Source organism: Hypomesus nipponensis, chromosome 10 (assembly GCF_054491055.1).
Source record: "Hypomesus nipponensis isolate SF chromosome 10, ASM5449105v1, whole genome shotgun sequence".
Taxonomy (NCBI): Eukaryota; Metazoa; Chordata; class Actinopteri; order Osmeriformes; family Osmeridae; genus Hypomesus; species Hypomesus nipponensis.
The window spans coordinates 7,704,145-7,731,771 of NC_140370.1; the positions used below are offsets into that span (position 1 = coordinate 7,704,145).

Below are 27,627 nucleotides of genomic sequence, written 5' to 3' on the forward strand. Positions count from 1 at the left end.
CCAAAAATCAACCCAAATAGCCTGCACTTTGGTTATTCGCCATCCTTAAACCGTTCTTGAGTTAACGTTGCGTTCTTTCCAAACAAAACGAATTAAACTAAAGAAGGGAGAAACGCTCTATGGTTCGATTAAACGACAAGAGAAACAAACCAAACAAATCCATGACATAAATCCGACTTTGGGTCTTACATCCGATTTATTTGGCCTGAGCATTTTGTCATAGTTCTGCAAAGTAAAAAGAACATACTTTTACTATTATTCCGCTATATTGTATAATCTCAAAACTTTTAATAGCCTTCAGCACGATTTATAAGACGCAGTTCAGCCCACCAGTCAACAACCTTTCCACTCACAATCAGGCCATGGACAGTCTTTATTGACCTCCTCTACCAATCACTGTAAAAAGATGGGAGACCTTTGAAGATAATACCTGTCATTTCATTTTAGGATTTGCAATGAAGGTAGATTTCACATCAGCTGCAACATTAACATCTTGTAGTTGCAATGTTTGAGTAACATTTGTCATTTTCCGTAGGCAGCCATTAATGATTTTCAGAATAAAATACCTTACTCCACATAATGGAATGTCATTTAAAATGGGACCAGTTCTATAACTGTATAATTGGTTTAAATAGTGACCTTGTTGATTTCCCATTTGTATTTATTATAACAAACTTTACACATAACATATTATAACACTTTGAACATAATTTTAAGAGTCTGTTTGGGGCTACTTAGACCAATAGATTTGACAACAGTTCCCTAGCAGAGTTGACTTACCGATCAAAAAAGGTGTAACAGAATAAAATCTACAATAATAGGGAAAAATACATTGAAATCAGTACAAAAAGAAATCCAGTCCTTCACAGTAGGCCACAGTAATAACATTTTAAAATACAAATCCATGAGCTTCTCCTTGCCAAGTATGAATCTTCACAGGAGCATTAATAATATTAATATCAACATCAATAAAAAAATATTACAGGTTAAAAGAGGCCAGCATTACAAATTGCAGTGTGGGTCTACTTAATTTATATAACTTTGTTTATGTGTGTGTGTTTGTTGGAGACAGAAAATGTCAGAGGTGTTGAGGCTGTGATAGTTGTCAAAGGGCTTCCTGGACAGTCTATGCAGAGAGATCACTGTTGTCAAAACGCTCCTGGTCATAAATCTCAGCGATAACCTTCCGGCCACCAAACCAGCGGTTATTTAACGCCTCAATTGCCTTGTTCATCTCAGTGGCCATGGAGAACTCCACAAATATCTTCACAATGACCTCGGCATCATCCTCCTCACCCTGTTTTTCCTGGTAGATGATGACCCGGTTGACAGCACCAAACTTGCCACACTCCTCCGTTACTTCACCTTCCAGGTCATCGTCAAGGTCCTCTGGACCAACCATGTTACGCAGCACCATCACTGTGGACTGGGAGGAGGGGGTATAGTTTAAGGAAAATGTATGCACAAGTTACATGACCAGTTACGACACACCGTATATTAAGTGTAATTAGCAAAACAAGTCAGTGAAGAAGGTGTTCCTAATTCTTAATAAAAGCTAACTTTTATGTGATTGGGGACCATTTCATCAAATTCTGATGACCACTGCAACTCTTAACTTTACCAATGCATTACATGTTTTCACTCAATTCAGGTTACAAGGTTTCCATTTCAAGAAACCTGTCCATTGTTGCATACAGTTGTACAGTCTTGTATAAAGTATGAAAGATGAAAAACATTTCTAGGCATTGGTAGATGAAGGGTGGTTTGATTTCATAAGGAAATGTCTTCACCCAAATGATAATTCCAATATTTGTATGACTGCTATTATTATCCATGAATTATTTAGTTTCTAAACAGAATAGGATTTGCCTATCACACAGACCTGCCTGAACCCTTACCTCTTGTTTGCGGAGAAGCTTTTGCATGACCATGTGTCTAGCACTGCTGCCAGAAATGCTCATGTGCTCTTGTTCGCTCAACGGTTCCTGGCCTGTCGCCTCTTGTAAAGCCTCTTCCTCCTTCTTCTTTATTATATCCTGGACTATCAAAGAGGTTTGCAGAACTGGGGGTGAGGCCAGTACAGGATTTACAAGGCCAACCTGAGGCAGCACAGGCAGGGTGGGTCGTGCTGGAGTCACCCCTGCAACAGAAACAGAGGGAGGCAGGACAAAATGGTCAAACCCCTCTGTGGTAGGTCAGCCCCAGAGGAGCCTCCCCTAGCCCCAGGCCAGTGCCCGTATAGGAAAGAAGGCCCTTAGGCCAGGAGCTTTCCCCAAAATGTCTGGCTGGGGTATGGGCTCCTGTCCTAACAATTTCAATATAACGCATAACTTCCCTTTTCAGTAGGAACTATGAAACTGTTTGGAATTATGACAATGTGGATTGTATTTTTGATGTGCTCTCTAGGCTGGCATTATACTTTTCCTGCTCAAATATAAAACAAATATATTGGGCATGGACAAAGGGTGAATGGCAATGAATCTGTAACAAATAATCTCTTCACACTTTATATTGATGTTCAACAGTGACCTTGATTAGAGGGATTTGTATGTATATATATATATATATGTAAATTAATTATAACACTGATGCTTGGTAAACTGAATTAGTGGCAAGACATTAATTTGTTAACTTCAATCTAAAATAGAAGTACTGGGATTTCTGATGAAAAAAGTTCAGCACTGTATACTCATTACTTCTTACTGTAGAGTCAAAAATAGATAACGATGCACTTTGCTTTGTCCCCCACCACCACCCGTAATCATTCAAATGGTCCTTCTGAATTGATAAGGTGCAAACCAAAAGTCAACTCCACAAAACACACAGGATCTGAGACTCACTGGCCAATAGGAATGAGGGGCTATGTATATGAGGGGAGGGGCTAGAAACAGTCCTCTTCACACATGGTTGGTCAGTGTGCAGCAAAGGGAGGGGATTAAGTGGCCACTGTTGGTGCGATTGTGGATTCAAGAGGGAGGGGAAGAAGAGAGAGAGAGAGACAAGGAGAGAAGAGACAATAAAAGAGAAATCTATTAGTTGAGCGGTCCTTCAACAGGCTATGTACAACTAATACACATTAGGTGATAACAGCAACCTGGCTCAGATACAGAGGCAATTACAAATAAAACAAAGTATGTGAAAATGCTGGGTTGAACATGGCAAAGAAAACTCCTTGGTCCATCCATAGATGGATTTTTTGAGTCATACTAACAAACTAAATCAGTTTAAAGCAATATGAGCTATACTTAATAGTTGTATAATTCAACTGAGTAACCAAAAAGATAACAGTGGTTGTGTGTATCCACAACTGAACAAAGTAGAAGGGCAAACCTTGGGACAATACTAATCTTCTTACGGGTTTGCACTGGCTCTTGAAGGAAAAAGGTGTGTATTGGCATCTTAAATATTCACAAATGATTATGTATTGCTAAATTGTTGTCTGTAACCTTTCGTTTATGAAACATATGAGCTGAGAAGGGGACTTTTATTTTGCTACACAGAAGGTGGAAAACTCCAACAACCTGCACACACCAAATGTAACTATTTATTATTGCACTACTTAAATGTGAACTTACCTGGACAAATGCTATTCTTATAAATCTAACTCACCGAGGGATATTTTATATATCAAGAAAAGCAAGACAATAGATGAAATTGACTCACTAGTAACTGAGGAACCAGAATATGGTTTGGTAGTAGCATTTACATGAACAGTTTGACTATTTTTTACAAATACTAATTTTCAACAATTGTGTCTGATTTTCCATTTGACTCGACATCTGTCTGGTATCAATTGTTTGGATTATTGGAAGTAGGGGTAAGCAGGAAGGCAAGTTAAGCCAACAAAAAGGTGAAAGGATGAATGAAGGTATGAGTTCACACACTACTGAACCTGGCGTTGAGAAAGTGTGATTAATGCAGCTTACATTACCTCTGAGAGGGGTGGCAGAGAGTTTAGTAAGAAGCATCATCGATAAAACAGGGTTGTATTAGGACTAGATTGGTCTGTTGGGGAACAACTATATTTGATCACACCTCAACATACATCCTCTTGGATCTTTAGAGTGGTTTCAGGAAGAGTCATTTCAAGGCTAAAGTAGTATTTTGAAATGAGGTACATAAACAAGGAACGACAAAGTGGTGGCGCTACGTTGTCATTCTGGATTGTAGTCTGTAAAGGTTAATGTTTCCATCTGGCATGATCATTGTCCTACACGTGTCATGATAGGTATGTCATGGTTCTTTAACTGGTAAGTGTATGTTGTGTGATCATACCTGTAATGACCCCTGGGGCCTGGGCAGCCATGACAGCCTGGGGCAAGCCTCCCAGCTGCTGAGAGAGGAGGGCTGGTCCAGCCAGTGCTCCCAATACTGAAACTCCCACCGCCTCCTGAAACACCCAGATTGTCACATCACTTTTCCCCCCCCAGAGATTCCACAATATGGATCTACAATGCTGAACAATTATGTATTGTTTTCGAGTTTGTTTCATCAGAAGATTATTTTACATCTTGCTGGAACTGTGTATTGGTGATGATAAAACAAGACTACATTCAAATAAAATACTACTAGCATCACATAATAAATGCATCCCATAAAGACTTGCATAACACAAACACAACTTACAACGTATAATGTCTTTATATTATCGGACGCCAATCTTTTATAATTTCATGTTGGGAAACAGCTATTCTTAAGTAACTTTCACAGAAGTAACTTTAGTTCTCAGACACATTTAAAGATCAATTTCATGAAAGTATATCTGAAAGGCTGAGTCGTGCCCGGGCCTAGTGCCTGGCTCTGTGATGTTTACCTGGGCGGTGATTTTGGCAGTGGCAGCAGCAGCGGCCACAGCAGCTGCAGGGGGAAGTCCACCAGGAGTAGTTGGGGTTAGCAGGGGCATGGGAGGAGTTACAGCCTTGCCCACACGAAGGTATTGACCACCTAAGTCAAATAGATTCATGGAGGACACTGCATCTTGGGACGACTGGGCCTTGTCATATTCTTTAAAAAGGATGTCAGATAAAAACAGATTGTTAAATTGTGTGCATTACAATACTTAAACAGCTGGTTGTATTCAAATTGAACAGACAGTGGCTCTTGAAGGTTTGGAGTGTTCATATTTAGCAATGTCAAAATGGACCATACTTAAACAAAGTAGCAGACCCACTTTTCCCACTGTAATTTAGCCAAATAAGTGTAGACCCACTCAGACAGTTGCTACATTCATCATCTTATAAGAAAGTTGTGTTGTGACATCTGTTCTGTCAGGCAACTGGAGGCTAAGATCAACCTTATACTTCTCTCCAATGCACAAGATTCAAAATCTAGCACAACGTATCAATACCCAATACACTAACATGTAAACATTTGTTTGAAAAGGTTATGCATGTTCCTTCCACTTTCCATTTGAGTTCCATATTGATTGATTCACACATCACCACGTGATGACAAGAGGATATGACAAAGTTCACACTGTTGCAGTTTACATTTTTAAATACGTTTTAACATTAATTACAATTACATTTGATAGTGCGGAGCAGTATTATCATCCTCCGCTTGCCAATCAAGTGTGGATCTTGCCTGAGTCTCATGTTCGGCACTTTCTATAATGTGATGCCTCTTCTCTACAGCGCTGGTTTTTGTTCATCCTGGCATGTCTTAATAAAGAGAGAATGTGAAAAGGAGAATGAACTACCTATCTCCTTACAAAAAAGAAACAACTGAAACGAAACAACTTTAGCAATGGAGGTCAAAGGCATTGCAATAGTAAATGATTGTGTTGTGGTGTCATGTGTTCCATACACAAAGAGGTGGTGTTAAGTATGATTTGGGGGGAATTTGAGAGCAATATCAATATGCTTTTACACCTTAGTTACACCACAGTGAAACACATTCAAAATGTACATTTGAGGCATTTTTCTCCTCTTACAAATTATACGTTCTCTATATATGAATAAACACCTGTCTGAAATAAATAAATACATTGATTGATTCAGTGTCTATTTCCTGGACATTATTCTACATATAATGGTACCATAATTATTGATTGTATAATTTAGAGATATATCTGTTCTAAATCTGATGAACCTTAGAGAAAAAGGGGGTTTGCTGAAAAGAGCATGTCTTTTTAATACTGGATTGTTTATCTCTTTTCTAACATGCCAGATGGCAGATACAGCTCCATTCTCATACAGTTCTTAATACATGTAGAACATTTTAGAAAATGTTGCTTATTTAAAGAATTAAATAAAAAATACTGCGGTGGATAACTATTCAAATATGATGTTCAATAGTATGTTAATTATGTTATATTCAATAGTTATTTAACTTGTGTTTGTCAAATGCATGAGTTGGCCAGGAGTGTTCCTTACCAATGAAACCATAGCTCTTATGTTTCCCTATGGTGGGCTCTCTTGCCAGTGAACATGACTTAATCCTGCCAAAGGCCTCGAAAACACTCTTGATATCCTCATCAGAAAGATCAGGGTGAACTGATGCCACATAAATACGATTAAAGGCACGGGCCTCTTCTGCCAGCTGGTCGATGATTGGCTGGGCTTGACCGATGTTACTTGGTCTTCCCACCTGGTGATGAAATGAGACAGAAGGCAAAATGTTGCAGGTTATTAATCAAAAAAGTTTTTTAGTTAAGATGTTTTCCCCCAACTTAATTTCCATCTTGACAATATGTTTACTATTTGCTTGTTTTTCTTTGACAATTAAATCTATTTAATGATTCACATAATTTTTGCTGTTGCATCTTTCCTTTGAATTTCTGAATCCACTGTACAAGGGTAGTACAAACAGGCACATCTCAAAGGGAATGTATTTCATACAGAATCACTTCCTAAGATGACATAGTTTGTCAAAAAGGTATTGCCATGTTATATTGTCTTCTAAACCACAAGAGACCTGGTTAATATTAATACTAAGTGTAAGTCTTATATTCCAGGGACAAAAATCAGTTACTCTTTGAAATCAACATATTTTCAAATGACAAAAATGTATAATTTCATTGTGCTCTCAGCTATTATTTAAAAAAAGAAAAAGCTTTATTGAATCACAGCATTCTATCTCTGACATTAAGCAATTCACCTGGTTTTCTGTCCTTGTTAATACAACCGAATTGCAAAAGACAATAACTCACCTTAATGTTTCTCCCTCCTAGCATGACAGAGTTCATCTGCTCCAGGGCCAGCTGAGCTGCCTCAGGCACCTCATACTCAACAAACGCGAAACCCTGTGAAAAACTTGGAAGGTGAGCAAGAAGAATGTGTTTTATCTGGATGGGCATCAATATCCAGTATTTTCTTGTCCATGGTCTGCCCTCAGTTGACAAAACCCAATACAATCTTTTCAAATGTTCTAATTCCACTGTAGTGACTAATTCAAGCTATGTAAGTTTAAACCTGAAACCTTTTAAATATGTACTTTCTGATGCCTGAACACATTATTGCAGCTATACAGAATTCACATCTTCATTTTGACTGCACATAGCCCCCTAGGTCTGGCAGTGAGGCAGCCCAAAATGCCTTTAATTGTAAAAATATATTTTTTGGATGCATACATCTATCAAAGAATGAGGTCCGTAGTTTTTTTTTTATATACCTCAATTAGAACAATGGCTTTAATTTAAGGAAGTTGGAGTCATTCAATTTGAGGAAAAAGCTCATTCATCAATATACAATGTAGTTTAAAAGCACACACATTTTTTTTTTGCTCAGACCTTGTGTTTCATTGTAACAGAGTCCCATGACATGTCAATGCTCTTGATGGGGCCAAAGGGCGCAAAGGCCTGTCGGACTGTGTCCTCTCCCAGCTCGTAGTAGATGGAGCCCACATACACCCGGCACATGATAGCCAAAGCCCGCTGTCTCTGGGCAGCCACCTAAAAGCAAAGCATCACACACTCAATTGAGTGTGTGTGTGTGTGTTCGATTGTTTTCTCAAAAATGTGTCCCTAGTTAAAAGCTCATTTACACTCATACCGTTATAACTCCATTATTGAGTCACTTTTTTTTATACACACTTACAATATCCACATATCTACTATACAAAAACAAAAACAAGTTGAAAGAATTTAACTTACGGACTGTAATGGTGAGAGAGGATCTCCAAAGCCCATCGTCAGTGAAGCCATCTAAAGGAAAAAGTGATTGAGCCTTAAATAAAAAGTGTGAACTATTTCTCCAAGTCAGTGCTTGGCAATCATAGTTCACCACCATGAAATCATTCCTTCACTGATTTAGGACTGTCACTCCAATGCAGACATCACAGTAAAACCTAAATCCTACTACATGCTGACTTTCCTGGTGCAGTACCATAGACAGCTCCTCCAACCTGAAGGGTTGGCCAAAACAGTGGAGGTCCAATGAATGGGTTTGTCTGGTGGCAAGAACACCGTCTTGTCTAGAGGTGACTGGGAGCAGTCAGACTCACTTTCTGGATTATCCATGTAGCATTTCGGTCTATTTTTAATAAACCACATACTGTCAGAATTTTTATGTCGGCAAACAATGTCCCTTGCTAGATATTTTACCTAAACCCAATAGTTTGCCTTTGGAAGCAGTCAGCAACAGATCTGCTTTCTCTCAGTGTAAAAGCAACTGGCTTATCAACATATACCGTAACCTCAGGAGAGAACCGTGGAAAATAATTGAGCGGTGCCTGCACATATCTACTGTTAGTGTCTCCTAGTTGCATTGTGTAGTCTCTTCTGCTCAAAGTATATTTTCCTAAAACTCACCTACCCTTTGGGTCCAAATCTGAAGTGAGTACATTTGGTCACAGTCATATTTTTGGCACAAGTCATTCTTAGATCATAACCGTGGGCCCAGATCCCTAGGCGTCTGATACAATGTCCAGATAGAAAGTAGGCAAAAACACTTAGCTCCTTAACTTTTTGGATCATCCAGTATGCCCCGTTCAAAGATCTGTCAAATACTTCTACTGTTAACAAACCTGCTAGGGCTAATGCTAGCTAACAGGATAAGCTCACTTGGGTGACACAAATGTTTCCCTTCTTGTGCTGAAAACAAATGTTTGTCATTTAGCCAAAGCTCTTTACCTGAAGGTTGGTGAGCTGCTGTTGTTGCTGCTGATGAGCCAGGGTTTGTTTAACCAGCACACTCTTAATGCTCTGCTCCATAGCATACTTTTTTGCCTGTTTGAAAGAAAGACAGGGAATTACCCATAGAGGACATGGAATTCCAGTTTTGGGACCTTGTCCTAGTCGTTAATTAAGCAATGTCTGCTATGTTGTGTATGACAAGGCAACAAAAAACACTACATTAAATGCGAGGGAGCCATACCTTTTGCAGTGCTTCCTGCTGATCAGGGGTAAGAGGCGGTAGGCCAAGCTTTGAGGCGGTGCTCTGTCCATTCTCCATCATCAGAGTCTCACCTCCCTGTACACACAAAAGCATTTTTAAACAAAGAGAGAGATTGTCCTTCAATTACATATGGAACTAGCAAGAACACTGGCTGAGTTGGACTAACCCTAACTTCACTTTTAGAGTGAGCCATCTTAAAACCATGCAGTTTGCCATGCCGCAATTTAGACAGACAGTTCGGCTCACTCTGCCACTCTGGGTGTAGTGTGGGAGAAGTGCACCTCTCTGTCCAAAGCTACAGTAAAACATTACAGCACATAGCACCGGAAGACCTGTCCCTGTCGGTGAACCAAATCAAGGTCAAACTCTATGACCCTAGAACCAATGTATGATCTACATTCATTTGACAGCAAACAAATCGACTGTATGCACTCTAGATCTGACATGGTGTAGGCCAAGAATACACATCTTAAACCAAAATGTCAAGTGTTTATTTTTCTGCTTGAAATGTTGTTTTATGTTTCACAATATTAAATAAATAATCATGTTTAGAGGTCAAGGAATACGTACTAATTTCACCTGACATTAAATCAAATTAAAAATGAAATATCAGACTCTGTACGTTGACTTTCACTACTGTCAATTCAACATACAGCCAGCATACTGACAAATGCGTTTAAACTAGGCTAATAGTCTTTAAAACACCACACTAAGCTGTCACCTGCGTTGTTTAGCTAATAGGTAGCTAGCGTCAACACTGTTAGCTCTAGCTAAAAATGTAAAGAACTAGACTAGCAACCAAAAAAAAGACAAAATATACAGCTACTGTAATAGTTAAAAAGAAAGTGGCTTTTCAAATTAACATAATATTGTTTGCTTGAAGTTTGTGTGCTAGCACAGGTAGCCTAGCTTGATAACATTATAGCAAGCATCCTTGTTAGACTAGTAGCTAGTGCTACTGTACAGTACTGTACTCGCAACACCAAGTAGATTTGGCCGCAGCCGATTTAGCTCTCAAGTCACTGACAAATAGGTAGCTAGATTAGCTAGGCTAACTATCTTACATGCTCTGGGGTATTGCAGAGCTAGTTGTTATGGCTAACGGTTTTCGTTATTATAACGTAAGATACATAACCGATTAATCGGTTTATTATAGCAGTGCTAGCAAGTTGTTCGGTGTTGACTGTGCATGATAGGCTGTAATAATAGCTATATCTAGCTAGCAAAGAGAGGCAAGCTAATATTACTAAGCTATTAATATAGAGGGCAGTGAATAGAGTCATCAACATACTTTGCTATCAAAAAACGCTTAAATATAACAATGAACCGTGCATGCGATTACATTTGGTTTTTAAAACAGCATTTTGACTCAATTTACCGCAGAAACTGCCACCGCCATGAAGCGCTCCTTCGAACCGCTAGGCTCACACCGCCAAATGACACCTACGCAAGATTTCTTCTTCCTGTCACGACGTACACAGTATTCGACAAACTTGCTTACCGCCACCAGCTGGAACACGAAATAATTTAATACAGCTGTTAAGAAATAAAGTAAAAGGTAAAGTAGACAAAAAAGTAAACATGCAAGGCGGAAAGGAAAATATTTAATAGAATCCAATCGTCATCAACCTTGATCAAACACCAGGCCAGAAGCCTGAAAAAGCGGACACTCAGCTTCCATCTATCAAACAGCAGCTTTTCAGTGACCAGCCGCGCACCAAACTGACAGCAGTTGAAATATGATCACCATTGGCAACAATGTTCACCATGACATCAATCTTCTCCAGTCCAGTACCTACTTGCTTACTGTATTGCTCCTCTCCATTACTTTTTACATGATGTTGTTAAATCTTTAGAGCACATTATTAAGTGTGTCTGTAATCCTCACACACATTTATAGTGGATTGTGCCAGTGGAGCAAAAGGATAAATACCCTGGCTTTATTACAGGTATTTTTTTTTTCTATGTCATGGCTATTGGAAATTGCATGGTCCAGATCAGTTGAATAACTTAATTTAAAGAGAATTGTGTATGATAGCAACAACAAATGTTGCAGAGTTGTAAAGTAATCTGCTTCAACATGAGAAGTATCAAAAATAGAAGAAAAAGGTTTACCTGTAACAACTGTTAGACCCTTTAATAACTGCAGAAGGGAGTAGATAACCCTATTTTGTCATTTACAATAATCACAGTATTGCTGTGCAGTACAGTTGCACAGTATTTTTGCTTTAGCAGCCACCAAGAGGGCTTCATCAAGTACAAATAGCCCCACTATCGGGGCTTTCCCACTAAAATCTCTAGAAAACATACATCACTTTCTTGTGAATTACAGTCAATGGTGGAAATTTTACACAAAAAAAGGTTAAATACACAATAGTTTGAGTGGTGAAATTAACAACTGGATCTCATCAAAGTGTATTGCTTCATGGAGTTTTATATCCTGAGTTAAATGTATAAATAAATAATAACACCGTAACAACCCTGACTGAAAAAAAAAACAAAAAAAACAAGTGTACAGTCTTCACCTGCATCTCAGTCAAAAACATAATTCTAAAAAATCTATGTTTTAGTTCATCAACATTGATTGTAATTGTTTATATCATCAAAGAATCACACACACACACAGCTATCAGATAGCAACTGAAAAACAAATGTATACCCAAATAGATATGACTGTTTTCCGTTCACCTTATTCTAATAAAAAACAGATTTTTTTAACCAGTTATAAAACTGTAAAAAAGCTAAATAAATTGTACGTTTTAAAGTCACAGGACTGTGACTGTGACCATCATTCAATCTCAAAGTATTTTTCTACATTCAGAGATAAAATGCAAGATATGTTTCTGAATTTAAGTTTTACAGTACATTGAAAAAAACATTACTTTAAGTTCTGTGTGTGTTCGTTAAGGTCAAGGACGGCAGCACAGAAAAGTCTGGAGAACACAGAGAAAAGAAGAGAAGTGTGCAACATTGCTTTGGTACAAGTTAATTTCTTCTCTGGCTTTGCAAGACGCAAGTATGCATGTGCATGGTGTTTATGTGAAAATGTACAAATGCCATTAACTGTATTTACCCACCAGCCTTCAACAGATACTTTTGCAGCACAATATATTCTGTGTGTTCATATATATATATATATATATATATATATATATATATATATATATATATATATATATATATATATATATTCTTTATGAGTGTTGAATCAGCAAGCCTGGGCACATCTCAATCAATATGGCTGAGGTTCGATTACATAGAAAATTCTGTTAAGTGCATTAAAGAAATTGAACTGTGTTAAGCATACTTAATATAACTCAGAGGTTAACAAGTTATCTTTGATAGCCCTGATATATATTAACATATTCAACAATAGTGATACATCCTCTAGGGGTACTCTTCACAGGTACTTCCAAATCTTAAGGTGGGAGGGCTGCTAAAATAAATTAACTGCACTCCAAATAAACAAGTGAGAACTCCACGTACTAAACTTCAGCACATCCCCAACAGTATACAACAGCTCAATCATCCTGCGCTTCCTCTTCTCTCAGTCCACAGTGTCATCTTTTTGACTCAAAGGCCGGAAGTCATTCATGGGGTGGAGTCTTCTCCTTCCACTGTCTCTTCCTCCGAGTCCTTCTTTTTCTTCTGCAGGGACAGATCATCATTTAAAGAACATATAGGTAATACTTTTAAGGCCCCTTTTTAGTCATTAAACCTGGTTTTTAAAAACTCATTATGTGGTAGCATTTTAATGTATAGGTCACTCAGAATAACTGTTATTGCATGTAATTAATACAAAATGGGCAGTTTAAGGACTGCCAAAAACTGAATCACATGCCATATCTTAATTGGGATACATAGATTCACTCAATACTTCACTATTGCTGACCTCTGGAACTTAAATACATGGGTAGAACATACCAAGTATGATCAAATAACTAGAGGAATTGAATGAGCAGTGACCCTTTAACCCTTGTTTTACTGTTTAATTTTACAAATTCAGTTATGTACATTATTATGATTATTATTTATATTTCCTTACCTGTTTTCGAAATACATAGAAGGAGGCTATTGCCACCATTATTGACTCTCCAAGGAATCCAGCAAGGAGGGACCCTACACCCAAACTTGCCCCATGCACGCTGAAACAATAATACAAATAAAATCACAAACATGGCTTACACGAGCTAGGCCACCCAACAACTAGCAATTAGACAGCACAGCGGACAGGTTTTGTTCTGAGGTGGAGAGTATTTATACTGAGGAGTGAGTATACCCCCCCCCCCCCCTCCGGAGTAATTATGCTCTGGAGTTAGTTAAACAAATTAATCTTGATTACCCTCTCCTGTATAAGAACTCTAGAGCATCAGATAATCCCACTGTAAGTATATTTATGTAGGTGCACTCACCCCATATAAGGTAATACAATGAGGCTTGTGATGAGGACAATGATGCGAAGCACTGAGCTAGGAGCAAGGACAAAGGTCTTCTTTAACGTCATCAGCCAGCCAGTCAGGTGAGCCCGGATGGTTACTGCATTCATGTATATAGGTAAATCATATTACTGGACAAATAGCTTTCTATATGAATGTTGCAGAAGTAGAATGTATCTGTTTACCTAAGACAAAACACTACATAGCAAAGTACTGAATGTGTATTTATGTTTGTTTGCGTTCAGTTTTGTATGAGTAGTTTATAATTATGTTACAATGCCCTTGGAAGGATCCTTAATGTCTTACACTACCTGGCACTGGGAAGAAGGAGAAGATGAGCAGTGGGGGTATGCAGAGTTCAGCAAAGGCCTGGTCCACACCAATGATGTCAACCAGGATCCTCTCAGATATGTGAGGGGTCCAGAACACCAGAAAGCAAAGCTGGGTAACAACAAAGGGGAACAGGATTCAACAACAGAAAATAAAACTGTTAGGAGCTAAGAAGAGGCTATACTGTACACACTATACTTTATACAATACTGTATGTTTGTTTGCATTGTGACATCCTAATTTTGGGTTCAAATATCCAGTACAAATACAAAGTTTGGTCCAAACTTTTGACTGGTACTATATGTATTCTAGCCTTGGCTTGCCTTTGGTAGCCCAACTGTAAACGAGAAACAGCAAGTATTGCCCACTATCACAGCTTTTAAGTCATTCTTTAGCCAGCACCAGGCAGATCATTGACATCCTTCATATTTTATTTTATAAGTGTCATGGCTTTGGTTAAACCTATCCTGCCTGTATTTAGTTATTAGTGTGAGGAAATAAATATATATATATATATTCAGACTATATGTTCTGTCACTGAGCAAACTGTAGGGTTTAGGTATTGTCAGATTAAATCTAAAGGGCACAAAAAAGAGCAACATGCAGACTAGGTGTTTTATTTAGCTAATGGAAAAAACAATGTCATGGATTTTTTGTTGCTATTCCCTGTATAATGTGTTTGAAGCACAGTCAATTTAGAGGTGTCTGGTCATGAATAGACCGTAGTATCGTAGGTTCACACATCAAATTAAAATCCTTTATTTCATACGTCATTGAGCGTCATACTATTCTGGAAAACCCATACCTTTGACAACATAAAAGGTTGTCTGTCATATGGACGTACCGTTATAGAAAGTGCAAAGCACAAGAAGGTGAACTTCTTGATGCGGGACTTAGTTACTGTTGTACTGCTGTTGGCCAGTTTGGTACTGGGATTATTCTGGGGGCATGTTGAAGAAAGAACACATTATAGGAAACACTCACTAAAGGTTTACACAACTGTACAGTACATACAATACTGTATACATATATCTGGTCCTCCAAAACCTAAAGAATCATTCATTTTTGGGCACTTATTCTGTACTTTAAGCACTCAATCTTATCCCACAGGAGTCTCTCTGGGTTTCTGCAGAGTAATAGATCTTGTCTTACCCTGTCAAAAGCTGGATACACTGCCCTTAGCTCTGTCAGCCAACCATATGGCATGTGACCCACTGGGTAGGTTGCGGTCAGAACTGCCACTGCCTGCCAAAAACACCAAAACCACAATATATTGTGATCAACAAAGTCAATAATACAAATTACAACACAACTTGCAACTGCAACCTAATAAACTGACAACTACGGTGAAGCAGTGTATGACATATGCACAGGTTTTAACACTTAACTTAAGGAACCATAGACTTGTTCACAAACTTCAAACAAATATGACACCCTCTTAACATGACCACTTGGGTATTGTATGTCACTGAAAAGCAGTTATATGGTGGAGTTGATTGGTGCAGTATTTCAATTGGTTGTACTTACAGTACATTTAAGGCATTGACTAGAAAACAATAGTACAGTTTTTAGCCACACTCAACATCACCATGGGTTGCAGTTATTTCTATATAATAACTAATTCATGAAAGAAGTACATAGAACAACATTCTCTTTATGGAGCTACTGTAACTTCTGTTTTTATGTTTCTTCATCATAGAATTGGGTACACTAGAGGGTCTTGGGTGAGAAGGTCACATGCCTCTGTGGCTGCAGAGCTGCCCTTGAGGTCACGGGATACAAAGAGGTTGACAATGGGTCTACTAATCCTCTGCATGGCCAGGATCAGAGCCAGAGGCCACCAGAAGCTTAGCATCTTCTTGATGGTGGTGTCTCCCTGTAGGACAAAGGAAACGTGAGTGAGCCAATTTTATACTCAAGCTTGGTGGGCAAATGTTTTACCCCAGCATGCGGATTAGGCACTAAGTCAAGCTCATTTTAAATGGGCCCTCTTGTACCCTGAAGAATGCAACAGTGTGTCGCCGGTGTTACCTTTTGAAGATACAAACAGGATGGTGTTTTACCTGACCATACAGTGACTTTTGGGGCGACCTACCCCAACTTCAGGCCCACTGGACTCTGGTATTCTGTGGTGGATGTTTCGATAGTACCCGAGGCCCACGATAGTAAAGCGCACCAGAGCACCCATGTAGAGGGAAAGGATGGGGATCAATAGAGGCTCTACACATTCCAGATGACTGTGAAGCAAGATGGTCACAAAGACAATCTACAGGGAGGGGAGAGCAAAAGCATCAAGCACCGGCTAAACTGTTCAGCTTTTTAAACATCTACTCCTATCGTGACATCGCCAAGTAGGTACAAGGCTCCTGACACATTATTGCACTGCACTTGGATTACATTGAGGACATTATAAAACGTTTTTATAAGATCAATAGTTCCACAGTGCCACAGTCCTGATCATTCTAAAAAAAATAAGATAGACCCTGTAGCTCATAAAGATAATATACTATTGAAATTACCACTGTGATACTTTGCAATTATTCCCAATTTATGAACTTCTAGGTTTTAAAATAGCCCGGCAAATGTCTGTTTCTTACCTGTGCAACAACATCAGATATGGAAGCACAGCCAACAAGAATACTGTGTTTGTATTTCAGAAGAATGCCTGCATGTGTCCAAGCCTGGAACAGACATCAGGCACATACAATATCATACAATCAATCATGTTTATTATGATGACGGAAGGCATGACAAAAGCATCTTTTTTTCAAACAGTATGCCCCCCCTTCCCTCTCTTTCTATGTCTTAAAAGAGGTAGCAGATTCAGTTGGCAGCTACCATGGGCACTCACCATGGCATCGAGCAGAGGGAATACTGCCAAGTAGAGGAAAGCCCTCCTCGTCTTGTTACCCACCGAGTCGTCAACATGATGGAGCTTGTTGATGATGTAGTAGCCCAGATCTGTGTAGGCTAATGGAACAGAAATTAGGTTGAAAACAGGTCAGGGAATTCTAGGGATTAGACTGTACCACTATCAGACAACTGGTTTATTTATTGTTACAGTGTGTGGGAGGGTGGGCAGGTGATATCATAACACTTTGATAGAGAAATTCTATGCCTGGGAAGAGTACACATGGTTAAGGTGTGTTTCAGAGTGGCAGCACAACAAATACAGTAGGTCTGACATTTTTTGCATTTCAGGACCCATAGAATGAATTAAATGGTGCCACTACTTGCCAGATGACAATTCAGATAACCACTCTGAACTTGTAGGTCGTCTTAGGGGGACTAGTGTCTGGCAGACGTCTCTACTTTGCCTAAAGACCCCAGTGTATAGCACTGTCGCTGGGCCCACCTGAAAACCAGGGAGTAGCCTAAGGCACAATCCCAGACCATTTTTTCAAACTATAATAACTTAGATAGGACCGTGCAAAGCTCCCTCAACCAATCCTACCATATGATGCAAGTACAGTCCTTATCTCCATTGTACTCTCCCTAAGCTTAGTGTTAAAGAAAGCTTTATTTGTGTCTAACCACCTTCACACAACAGTCATGCAGTCTGGTGACAAATGATAATCCTCCCCATGCTGGAATGCAGTGATGTAACTAAAGGTATGGGTGCTCTGGAGTGGCTTGATCAGTATGATGAACGATGAGTATGGCCATCAGATCTGCCACAAATGCTTCTTACAGACCAGGGGTGTTTTTTTGCAGGCATTTGAGCGCAAATACAGTGTTTTGGAGCTTCATGTAATATTCTTTCTTGATTTAGTCAAAATAAGATGATCAGTAGTATCATTTAGAAACTTTCTTTTGTTTTGTAATGTTTTCTTAGCCTACCTCAATTCTGATTTGTGTGCCGAGTTGAACAGATGGACTTCTTTTACTGGTTAATGTTTATTCATAAAAAGCCATGTTAGAGTAATCTAATCCAACCCTTACTCTACACAAACCAAACCTGTTCTTCCAAGCAGATTCAGCCAAAGATTCCCTAAACATACATCCCTGAGTCACTCCTCTTTCCTTTTAGCTACAGTCAGAAACTAGAAAAAGTTCCAAAAGGCTCTTAATCAGGAAAGTATAAAGTATGAACCGTCATTGTGGTCATTCTTCCTTACACTTCCTTGGGATGTGCTTGTTACTGTCTCTATAACTTTGTCTGTTGGGCTTGTACCGCGTTTACAGTGATGTGCTACAGTGTTGTGTTCTCTGTCGTATGTGCCACAAACATGCTGTGGTTCATCAGATGTATCCATGTGTAGTTTGTGTCTGTGTACCAATCTCACCAATAAGAATGTGAAAGATGATGGCTATCGTCCCTGCTGCAACCATGCACAGGACTGCTTTGGTACGGTCACGTTTGCTGTTAACAAACACCAAGCCCACGTTTTTAAAGTCGCTCATTGGCCCTGTGAAGAACTTCATCAGGGAATAAGCCAGCCCATAGCTGGCCAGCATCTCTACTGCATCCTCCTTGACCGCCGCAATCCCCCTGTTTAGAGCCTGTAATGAAGGGAGAAGGAAAGACAGAAAAAGCAGAGCATGATGAGACAGAGGTGTGGAAACAAGAAACATTTTGAATGAAAGGTTTTATGTTTTGTTCACTGGTATGCATTGCAATAACTATGTGGTTAAATACCACTTGTTGTTATGATACCCTTTTCTTTATTACCTTATAGTTTATAACTTTACCCACATTCAACAGAGTTGAAGTAAAAAGTTGACATTAGAAAGTTGATATTTCAGATTTAATTTACTTTCCACTTAAAATGAATGCAAAACTGTAGCCCCTATCCTGTTCAATTCATATTATTATGACAGAAATGCCTTAGCACGACACAGCAGTATAAACTGCCATTGTTATACTAGCCTATCCGTTGTTTAGGTTGCTAACCTCAGTTCTCACCCCTTGATTAACTAGTGTACAATTTCAGAATACTTCAGCCTACTTGTATATAGTATAATATCAGGTGTTGTCAGAGATTATTCATTGCTCCACCTGACACCTGACCCATTTTCCATGAAAGCAATCTAACCAAGACAAAGAGAGTTTTGTTTTGGTTATGGAATTAGAAGTTCTATCCTAACCTGTCTGAAAAGGTACAATCATTTGTAATGGCAGGCATCCTAATGCAAGAATGAGAGTGAGTGGCTGAGAGAGTGAGTGAATAATAAATACTAAAGATTAATCTGATACGGCACCACAATGTCTTTAAGTTATGAGGGACTGAGGCTTTGCATCATAGAAAGACAATTAATGTACCAAGAATTTCCCAGTTTACATTTTGAATCTACAACAGTCAAGGTTAGACATTTACATCTTTGTGGTCAGGGTTGGGGAAATTGTTACTTCATGGTTAGTAGAGCAGAGTAATGTTACTGAGAGTAACATTCAATTGTAACACACTGTGTTTAGAGTTTGCCGAGGTAAAGGGGTAATTAAAACCAGCTGGTTTTAATTACCCCTTTACCTTGGAACAACAGTTCAACAGTAGTGTACATTGCTAGGCAAGGTTTGTATTGCAATACAAATTACTACCTTACAATTTATTACAGTAACAATAAGTGGTTGAGCGGTATAGAAAAACCTCTCGGCAAACTCTAAACACAGTGTGTTACAATTGAATGTACCTGGTCTATGTATAACAGATCTAGTTACTAGTTCTGTTCACAAAAAAAAAATATTTTGTCCCCAATACAGTCAGTTCACAGAGAGATGCTTAGCTATATAACTTCCTGGTTTATGGCTTCAATATAACTACAAAACAGATTTGAACTTTGCCCACATAAAGTTTCATTCTAAGATGTTCCTTTCAGTCCCCTATTTTGCAAGTGCATTTTTAAGGTTTTAAGCAGATATGCTTCATTTGTTGGGAATCACAAATTATTTAAACCTGTGTTGGTTCATATAACAGGCCATACCAGCTCACAAGTTACTAATTGATGACTAAAGAGTAGGCCAGTGTTTTGTTCCTTGTTTTTCTCTTTCTTTTGTGCACTTTGGAGGTGACAACACAACACGTGTCCGTATCAGGCCATCCAAAACTGCATTATCATCTCTCAGTTTTTGCATTGTCCATTCCTGAATACGAGCTCAAACGTGTGCTAACGGCCAAATGTTACACACAGGTGATGCTCGAGCAAACTTGTTTGTGGTTGTCTACACCTGGTCATCAATGGCTATGTTAATTTTGGACGACAGCTGCATGAAAGACGCGAACGAGCACAAAGAAAGCAAGCAGGTCTTCACTGAATATAATTCCTTGCTATTAAAATACTAGTGACACAGTGCCTGTAATATTGAAAACATACCCTACGCATGCGAACAAAAACATCGGTCTTGTTCCAAAGTCCGAGGCAGTGTGGCACCATTTTTAAGGCTCATCAAGACATGTTTAATCTTTTCAATCAGATTTATAGAAGGAAGAAAAACTTGCCTGTTCTCCTAGGTCAGTTGATATGTTTGTGATGGCGAGAGGAACTAGGAATCGGATAAGAGGCCAGTAGTGAGTTAATCCAGGGAATTTCACCTTCATATTGGAAGGATGACAGAGCTGCGAGCATTAGCTGCCTGTTGGTCCAGGAGTGAGGAGGAATAAGCGAGTCGCAGTCACCGCCAGCTGTTCTCTGTATTTTCTAGCAGAAATCCAAAAAGATCGGGTCCATCCCTGCTCTCGTACACAACAACAGCATCAAAAACAATGATCCAACGCAGGGACAGAGAGGAGGGCCACCAGAAATTTCTGCTGACGGTCTCTCCATTGTTCATACATCAGGAGAGGAAATACATACATAAAATCATGCTGTAGAATTACTGCCCATCCCACTCACTGAAACTCATACATGTAGGAAACTCGAAGTGACCACTGGTTTGGAAGGCGCTTTTTTCTTCTGCTCTGCGATGCCTTTAGCAGCAGATAACCCGTTATTCACTGATAATTACTTAAATCATCTCATCCTTCCGCTAGAGCACGTGGGGTTACCACATAAAAACACACCTCTTCTGGGCGTCAGAGCTGGGCACCGAAATTGGTATAACCTAGACTACTTTGGACCACTGAACAGCAATCACAATTGAGTGTCATACTTTTAAAGGCTGGTGAAATTAAGCTGCAATACACGATTTACCCCACAATGTCTGATTATAAGTAGTTTAGATCCAGCTCAAAGTCACCCTCACACACACCCTGTGTCACTACCCCCCCAACTCCCCTCAACTGCATGTGTGGTCGTTGACAACAAAACTTGTCACACTAATGGCACAGAGGTGTCCAGTCTCCAACCCATGAATAAACAAGATAAGTCACGTGGAGGTCAGTTGAGTTGTGTAAACTAAACTGTGAGGGAAACCCATAGGCTACTCATCATCTAAAAGGGAACGCACAGCTGGAGCGTTTTTAAATGGACATCAACCACTTGCCTTTGGTGTAACTGGAGGTCCAGGGGGGTTGCTTGACCACCCCACTGGCCTGCCCCATTCAGCGATTGATCATAGCCTATACTTTGCAAGGTAAAAACAACATTGATAAATGTAGCGCCCCCCAAATAACCACTGTTCATCTCACCATCTTAAAACATTTAATGGCTATGCCACTGGCTCTTGGTAACACTTAATAATGACATCTTTAACTTTTTGCGGTTCATCCACATCTTCCTGTGGATGCTGTCATTGCTCAAGAACAGGTGTCGAACAAGAAACGTGATTACCTTCTTGTAGGCTACCCCAGGGGAGGTTGGCTGGCAGTTTAAGGAGAGGACTCAGAGCCTGACCATTCTTCTGAGCCTGTGTAGACTATTGTCTTAATGAGCCTGAAACGGTTAGATCTGTTCCTCCTACTACTTACAGAAGCTCTGGGAGTGACACAAGGGTTAGTTTCTGAAATGATTCACTTCAAACTCCTTACATACTAGCCTATTATCTGTCCACCTAGTTGACAGCGTGTGAACCAGAAAAGTAAATCTTTAAACTTTAGTACCCAAGTTCTGTGAGAAAGTTTAGCACCTTTATCAATGATCTGTTGACAGAACCTCAGAAAGTTGTTCCAAAGAGTTCTTCCTGTTTGTGGCCTGTTTGTACTTGACATCGTTCCAAGGTATCACTGTGCCATTGTCAATAGATGGATTGCTATATGAAGAGGAGATCAATGGGATAAATTCTGCGCAGAAATGTTGTTTCAAAACTCGCTGTCCAGAAGAGGGCAGCATAACACTGTAATTACGTTTTTATCCCGTTACTAGGCGTGGACACCGCAGAATGCTCACGTTACTGCACTGTTCTGTGAACAGCATATTGCCTACTTTAGTGGCACACTGTGTAATAGTACATGTAAAATATAAAATGAGGATCAGAATAATGATAATGGATGGTCTAGGTACGAGTAGCCTAAACGTTTTAATTGATGAAGATTAATCTAGGCTTACATTGCTGATGCATAAATAGTATCAAATAGTCTAAACAGGCGTGTCAGATTGGTTTATCACTGGCAGTCAAGCGGCTAGTATGGGGCAGTTTGGAAAGGATTTCTGAGATAATAGAACCATTTAGCATAAGCCTATAATATAGTGAATTAAAGTATTATCATTTTTAGGTAACTCTCTGTTTTGTGAGAAAATGTAGGCTATTATAGGGCAAATAAACATTCACTAGTTCACTCTGTCAAAATAGACTGTCCAGGGAGGCTACACAACAATCAGTAGGGATTTAAACGAGAAATTTCCCGGAACACTCATCATTTACTACCATTCTTGAGGCTGCAAGCAATGATTTTACTACGACCACGCCCCCGCCAGTTTACACTCCTCACAAATCCGAATAACACCTCCGCGTAAAATAGGTCTATGTTAAACAGCCCATTTCTGTTAGATTTGTCAACTCGTAGTTGTCAACAAGTTAAAAAAAAACTTTAAATGTGTATTTCTTGTTGATAAGTTTGTAAAATAATTTCTAAATAAACGACTTAGTATACTACGCATTGCACATTTGGCGGGAAATGGGGATGGGGGGGGGGGGGGGTGAAATGCTGTAGTCTTAAAACCCGCGGGAGCAGCTGTTCGTAATCTTGCAGTAAATGACATTCAACGGGGTGGGATCGACTGCTGGAAAGAGTCAAGTCCACGCTTTTTCTCATAGTCACAGCATTGATACCAAGGATTTAACGACTGTGTGGACTAATCCTACTATTGGAATAGGCTATTGCTTTTCCTGGACATCATTTGATTTCCCCTATTATAATCATAAGGGTTTTTGCTGTCATATTGCTACGGTAAGTTATTTTTAGTAGCCCTATCTTGCGTTTTTTCGACAATTGATTACATTACAATACTTGTTTAAACAACATAACTAATGGAAGTGTTTAGTGCATGTCTTAGTTGAACGGCTGTTATAACGGGTGTCAGCTGTTTCTTTTGGATACTAATCAGTGAACGTCATTTCCATTTTCTCATCATTTCTCAAATTTTAATGTCTTACAGGCACAATGCCGCAAGTTTCGAATATGGCCAGTAAAAACTATGATTACGACTACGACTTGGTTCAACCGTACTTCATTTGCGACGAGGAGGACAATTTCTACCATCCCCACCAAGGCCAGCTCCAGCCACCGGCACCCAGCGAGGATATATGGAAGAAATTCGAACTGTTGCCGACACCACCGCTTTCTCCCAGCCGGCGCCCATCGCTGTCCAGCCTCTTCCCCTCTACGGCAGATCAACTGGAGATGGTCACAGAATTTCTCGGGGACGACGTGGTCAACCAGAGTTTCATATGTGACACGGACTATTCCAAGAGTTTTCTGAAGTCTTTTATTATCCAGGACTGTATGTGGAGCAGTTTTTCAGCTGCTGCCAAATTAGAAAAAGTAGTATCGGAGAGACTTGCAACGCTACAGGCAAGGAGGGAATCCAGTCAAACGGGGGAGTCGAGTCATGAAGTCAACACAAGTCCCAATGTCAGCTACCTGCAAGACCTGAACACGTCGGCTTCGGAATGTATAGATCCCTCAGTTGTCTTCCCTTATCCCCTTGCTGAGAATCCAAAACCCACCCAGACAACTTTAGTCTCGACCATGGCATTGCCTTTGGATACCCCTCCAAACAGTGGCAGTAGCAGCAGCGACAGTGAATCAGGTGTGTGTCTGCAACATATGTTCTGTTTAAACTAGCCGACCAGCAGTAACATTTAGTTTACACATTCAGTGACTGGTTTTTAACCAGCAATGCACTTTGGCTAAATATATTTGTTTGACGTAATTGGTGAAACGGCACGTATGTGTCTCAACTGCTCTTGTCAGGATTTAAGATGTTAAATATTGCATGGGGTTTGCCATGTCACTGGTAGTTGCATAAGATGCCGTTCTCCCTCCCCTTTATATTGCCGAGTGTGGGGGTTGGTTCTTGCACCTCACCATGCAATGCTCAGCTGAGTGGGAGAGAAGGCGGGGACTCCTGCCCTTTTTTAAACGTGAATATTGTTCCAGCTGTAGTCTAAGAAGGGGAAAGAATGTGGTCTGCTGCTTGTCACAGCCGGCATATGATTTAACCCTTTCTTTTTCATTCCCTTCTCAGAAGAGGACGAGGATGACGATGATGATGACGAGGAGGAAGAGGAGATTGATGTGGTGACTGTTGAAAAGAGAAAGTCTGCAAGGAGGTCTGATTCTAGCGAGTCCGGCGGCACGGAGTACTTCAGCCCGCTTGTTCTGAAAAGGTGTCATGTCAACATCCACCAACACAACTACGCGGCACAACCGTCAACGCTTAGCGAGCAGCCCGCCATCAAGCGGATTAAGTTTGAGAGCAGCGGGAGGGTGCTGAAGCAATTCAGCCACAACCGTAAATGCTCGAGTCCCAGGACGTCGGACTCGGAGGATAACGACAAACGCAGGACTCATAACGTTCTGGAAAGGCAACGACGGAATGAGCTCAAGTTGAGCTTTTTTGCTCTAAGGGATGAGATTCCAGATGTTGCAAATAACGAAAAAGCCGCTAAAGTGGTTATACTAAAGAAGGCAACGGAGTGCATTATCAGTATGCAGACAGATGAGCAGAAACTATTGACTCTTAAAGGGCAGTTGAGGAGAAAGAGTGAACAGTTGAAACACAGACTTGATCAGCTAAGAAATTCTCAGCAGGCCTAATGATGGAAATGGAAGACAAAGGACTCTGTTTTAAGCCTTGAACTAACTTACTGTGTATAGATGTGGTGTTGCATGCAAATGCAGAGAGATGACTTAACATAGGTGACCACACACCTGGACTGGAATTATGATATGTTGACTTTTTCAATGCCTCACTTGAAACTTTCCTAGAGGATTTCAATTTATTTGTATTTAATTATTTTTATTAAGGAGTTTTGCAAATTGCATAATTTAACTTAAAATGCTTTGTTTTTGTAAGTTTTGTATATAATACTCAAAATGTATTGATCTCGCATTTTATAAATCCTGTATGACAGCAGTCATGTGTCCTAACTCGAATTGATAAACAATGCTACAAAACAGCTTCTTGTAATGGCCACTACTTGTGCATTCATTTCTTCACTCAAGTCCTTTTAAATATGGTCACATAGCCTCTACGTCTGCCTCTAGTCATGTGAACTGAAAAAATGCAGAATGAACTGCACAACCATGTGCACTCCACATGATCCTCTAATGGGCGCGCACTCACAGATGCCCCACCTCCTCTAGACCACGCTGGACCAAGGAGGGGGAGGGGATATGGGTTCACTCCAGTTCTGCCTGGCAGTTGCTCAGCTTTCCTCCCGTAGTTTATAGTCCATTTCATCAAGATAATATTATGGAAAAGCATCAGTTAGTTGCAGTTAACCAAAGGAAGTTGGATGCTTGTGTTACAGCTTTGAAAATAATTCTTACATAACCAGTACTCACTCCATGGCTCTGTTATCAGCACCCAGTTGGCAGGATCTTAATATGACTAGTCCTTACGTCAGGTGCTAGCCTGCCCTACATCCCAGACTGCAAGGAGAACTTGGGTGTAGGGGTTGACAAACTGCAAAAGGCTGAGTCATAATCCTGTATGAATACAATTTTCCGAAGCACATCTTTATCTGCCACATATGTTTGTGAACTTTGGGATGAGGTGAAGTGAAATGTGGGAAAACGACAAGGTCAACAAACCAATTTTCTGTCCTTGTTATTATAGTCTAGTGCATTTTCAGGGGTTTCAGTCACTTCAGAAGGCACTTCAATCAAAACAAAATTATACAACACGAAGCTTTATGAATGTTTGGTCATAAAACCTCTTCAGGCTAAATCAAATATTTTGATGTCAAAAGTTCTGAAGAACTGGAAAATGTTGGCCTGTTAATTTTCTTTTGACTCTTGGCTCTGTGTCTGTCTAAATGATCTTTTTCATCTTATCAGATAATAGCTTTCCAGGCCCATGTTTCTGTTTCGGAATGGTATATTACAACTACTTTTACCAGATGAAAGACCTTCACACTTCTCCACACCTCCTTTTTAAGTGGCCATTAATAAAAAATCCTAAACCTGCCACTAATCTGATCAGAATACCTTGGTGTCTGCATCTGTGTCAGTGGGAAGACGGCAGCTTTAGTTTTTTTAATTCCTTGAATCACCTAACATGAAGTCATTGTATTGCCACTCGTCAGCATACTGCCGGCTGATAGTAATTTCCTTTCATAATTTGCCTGAAACATATTTTCTCTCCACAACACCTCCCAGGTGAAAACAGTTTGGAAGACATCACTAAAATCACGATTAGGGGCATGGGCATTTAGCCCTGTCCTGACAACTTCCAAAGTCATAGAAAATATTTAGAGAGCAAATTATTCAAAGTTGTATTTCAACACAATACACTGAAAAATAAAAAAAGGATAAATTGAACTGGTCAGACATTGTAAGTCACATTTCATACTTAACTGATTCATGTCTGTGTCTTTCAAAAGGCTCCACATCTCACCTGTATTTACCCATGTCATTAAGTCAGTGTAAAGGGATATATATTGATGAATCCCAGGTTGCAATATGCAACATGCAATATGCAATTGTTCTTTATGAGGCCAGTGAACACAAGAGGAGGTGGGAAGTGCATATGTGTTTGTGCTTGAAGATTACAGGGATTATCTAAAGCACTACTTTAAAATGATTTTCCGTAGAGGTCAGTCTTCATGCAAGATGGGGTTCTTGTCATGGAATCGAATGGGTCATATAGCACAGAGAACTAGCAGCTCTGGTGGCTGATATCAATGGGTGGCTGTTACACTCACATCATAGGGAGAAAAAGTAAACACAGCATCTTCACACAGGTTTACCTACACAGTCTGCCCATATTAATGCAGTAACAATCATGAAATTACAGATATGGTTGTCATGTTTTTGTAACATCAAAAGAATGCCAATAAACTAATGAAAATATATTGTGCAGGATTGTCTTTTAAACACCTGTCTCTGATTGATCAGACGAACGGTCAACATACCATAGCGGAGAGAAAGTTAAACTTTATTCGAAATTTTACGGATGCTATTTGATTATAGTGACTAGTGCAG

General features: G+C 39.7%; 3 protein-coding genes across 3 annotated transcripts; 1 reads left to right on the top strand and 2 right to left on the bottom strand.

Annotated features, from left to right (window-relative positions):
- Positions 1-355: 355 nt before the first annotated feature.
- Positions 356-10,857, bottom strand: puf60a (poly-U binding splicing factor a). Its single transcript, XM_084706828.1, has 11 exons — positions 10,714-10,857; positions 9,315-9,410; positions 9,071-9,166; positions 8,093-8,143; positions 7,730-7,891; positions 7,151-7,243; positions 6,375-6,588; positions 4,814-5,004; positions 4,276-4,390; positions 1,899-2,140; positions 356-1,426 (listed from the first exon to the last, which is right to left on the bottom strand). The coding sequence occupies exons 1-11, from the start codon at positions 10,732-10,734 to the stop codon at positions 1,127-1,129; spliced, it is 1,581 nt and encodes a 526-aa protein (XP_084562954.1). The 5' UTR covers positions 10,735-10,857; the 3' UTR covers positions 356-1,126.
- Positions 10,858-11,239: 382 nt separating this feature from the next.
- Positions 11,240-20,637, bottom strand: ankhb (ANKH inorganic pyrophosphate transport regulator b). Its single transcript, XM_084707572.1, is given in 13 exon segments — positions 11,240-12,935; positions 12,938-12,983; positions 13,381-13,480; positions 13,748-13,871; positions 14,083-14,212; positions 14,946-15,041; positions 15,254-15,342; positions 15,839-15,977; positions 16,197-16,367; positions 16,699-16,782; positions 16,953-17,071; positions 18,388-18,604; positions 20,539-20,637. Coding segments are annotated over 13 exon segments (1,467 nt in total). The 3' UTR covers positions 11,240-12,882.
- A 2,520-nt stretch (positions 20,638-23,157) lies between these two features.
- On the top strand, positions 23,158-25,598 carry mycb (MYC proto-oncogene, bHLH transcription factor b). Its single transcript, XM_084708436.1, has 3 exons — positions 23,158-23,364; positions 23,573-24,226; positions 24,665-25,598. The coding sequence occupies exons 2-3, from the start codon at positions 23,578-23,580 to the stop codon at positions 25,234-25,236; spliced, it is 1,221 nt and encodes a 406-aa protein (XP_084564562.1). The 5' UTR covers positions 23,158-23,364; positions 23,573-23,577; the 3' UTR covers positions 25,237-25,598.
- Positions 25,599-27,627: the final 2,029 nt, after the last annotated feature.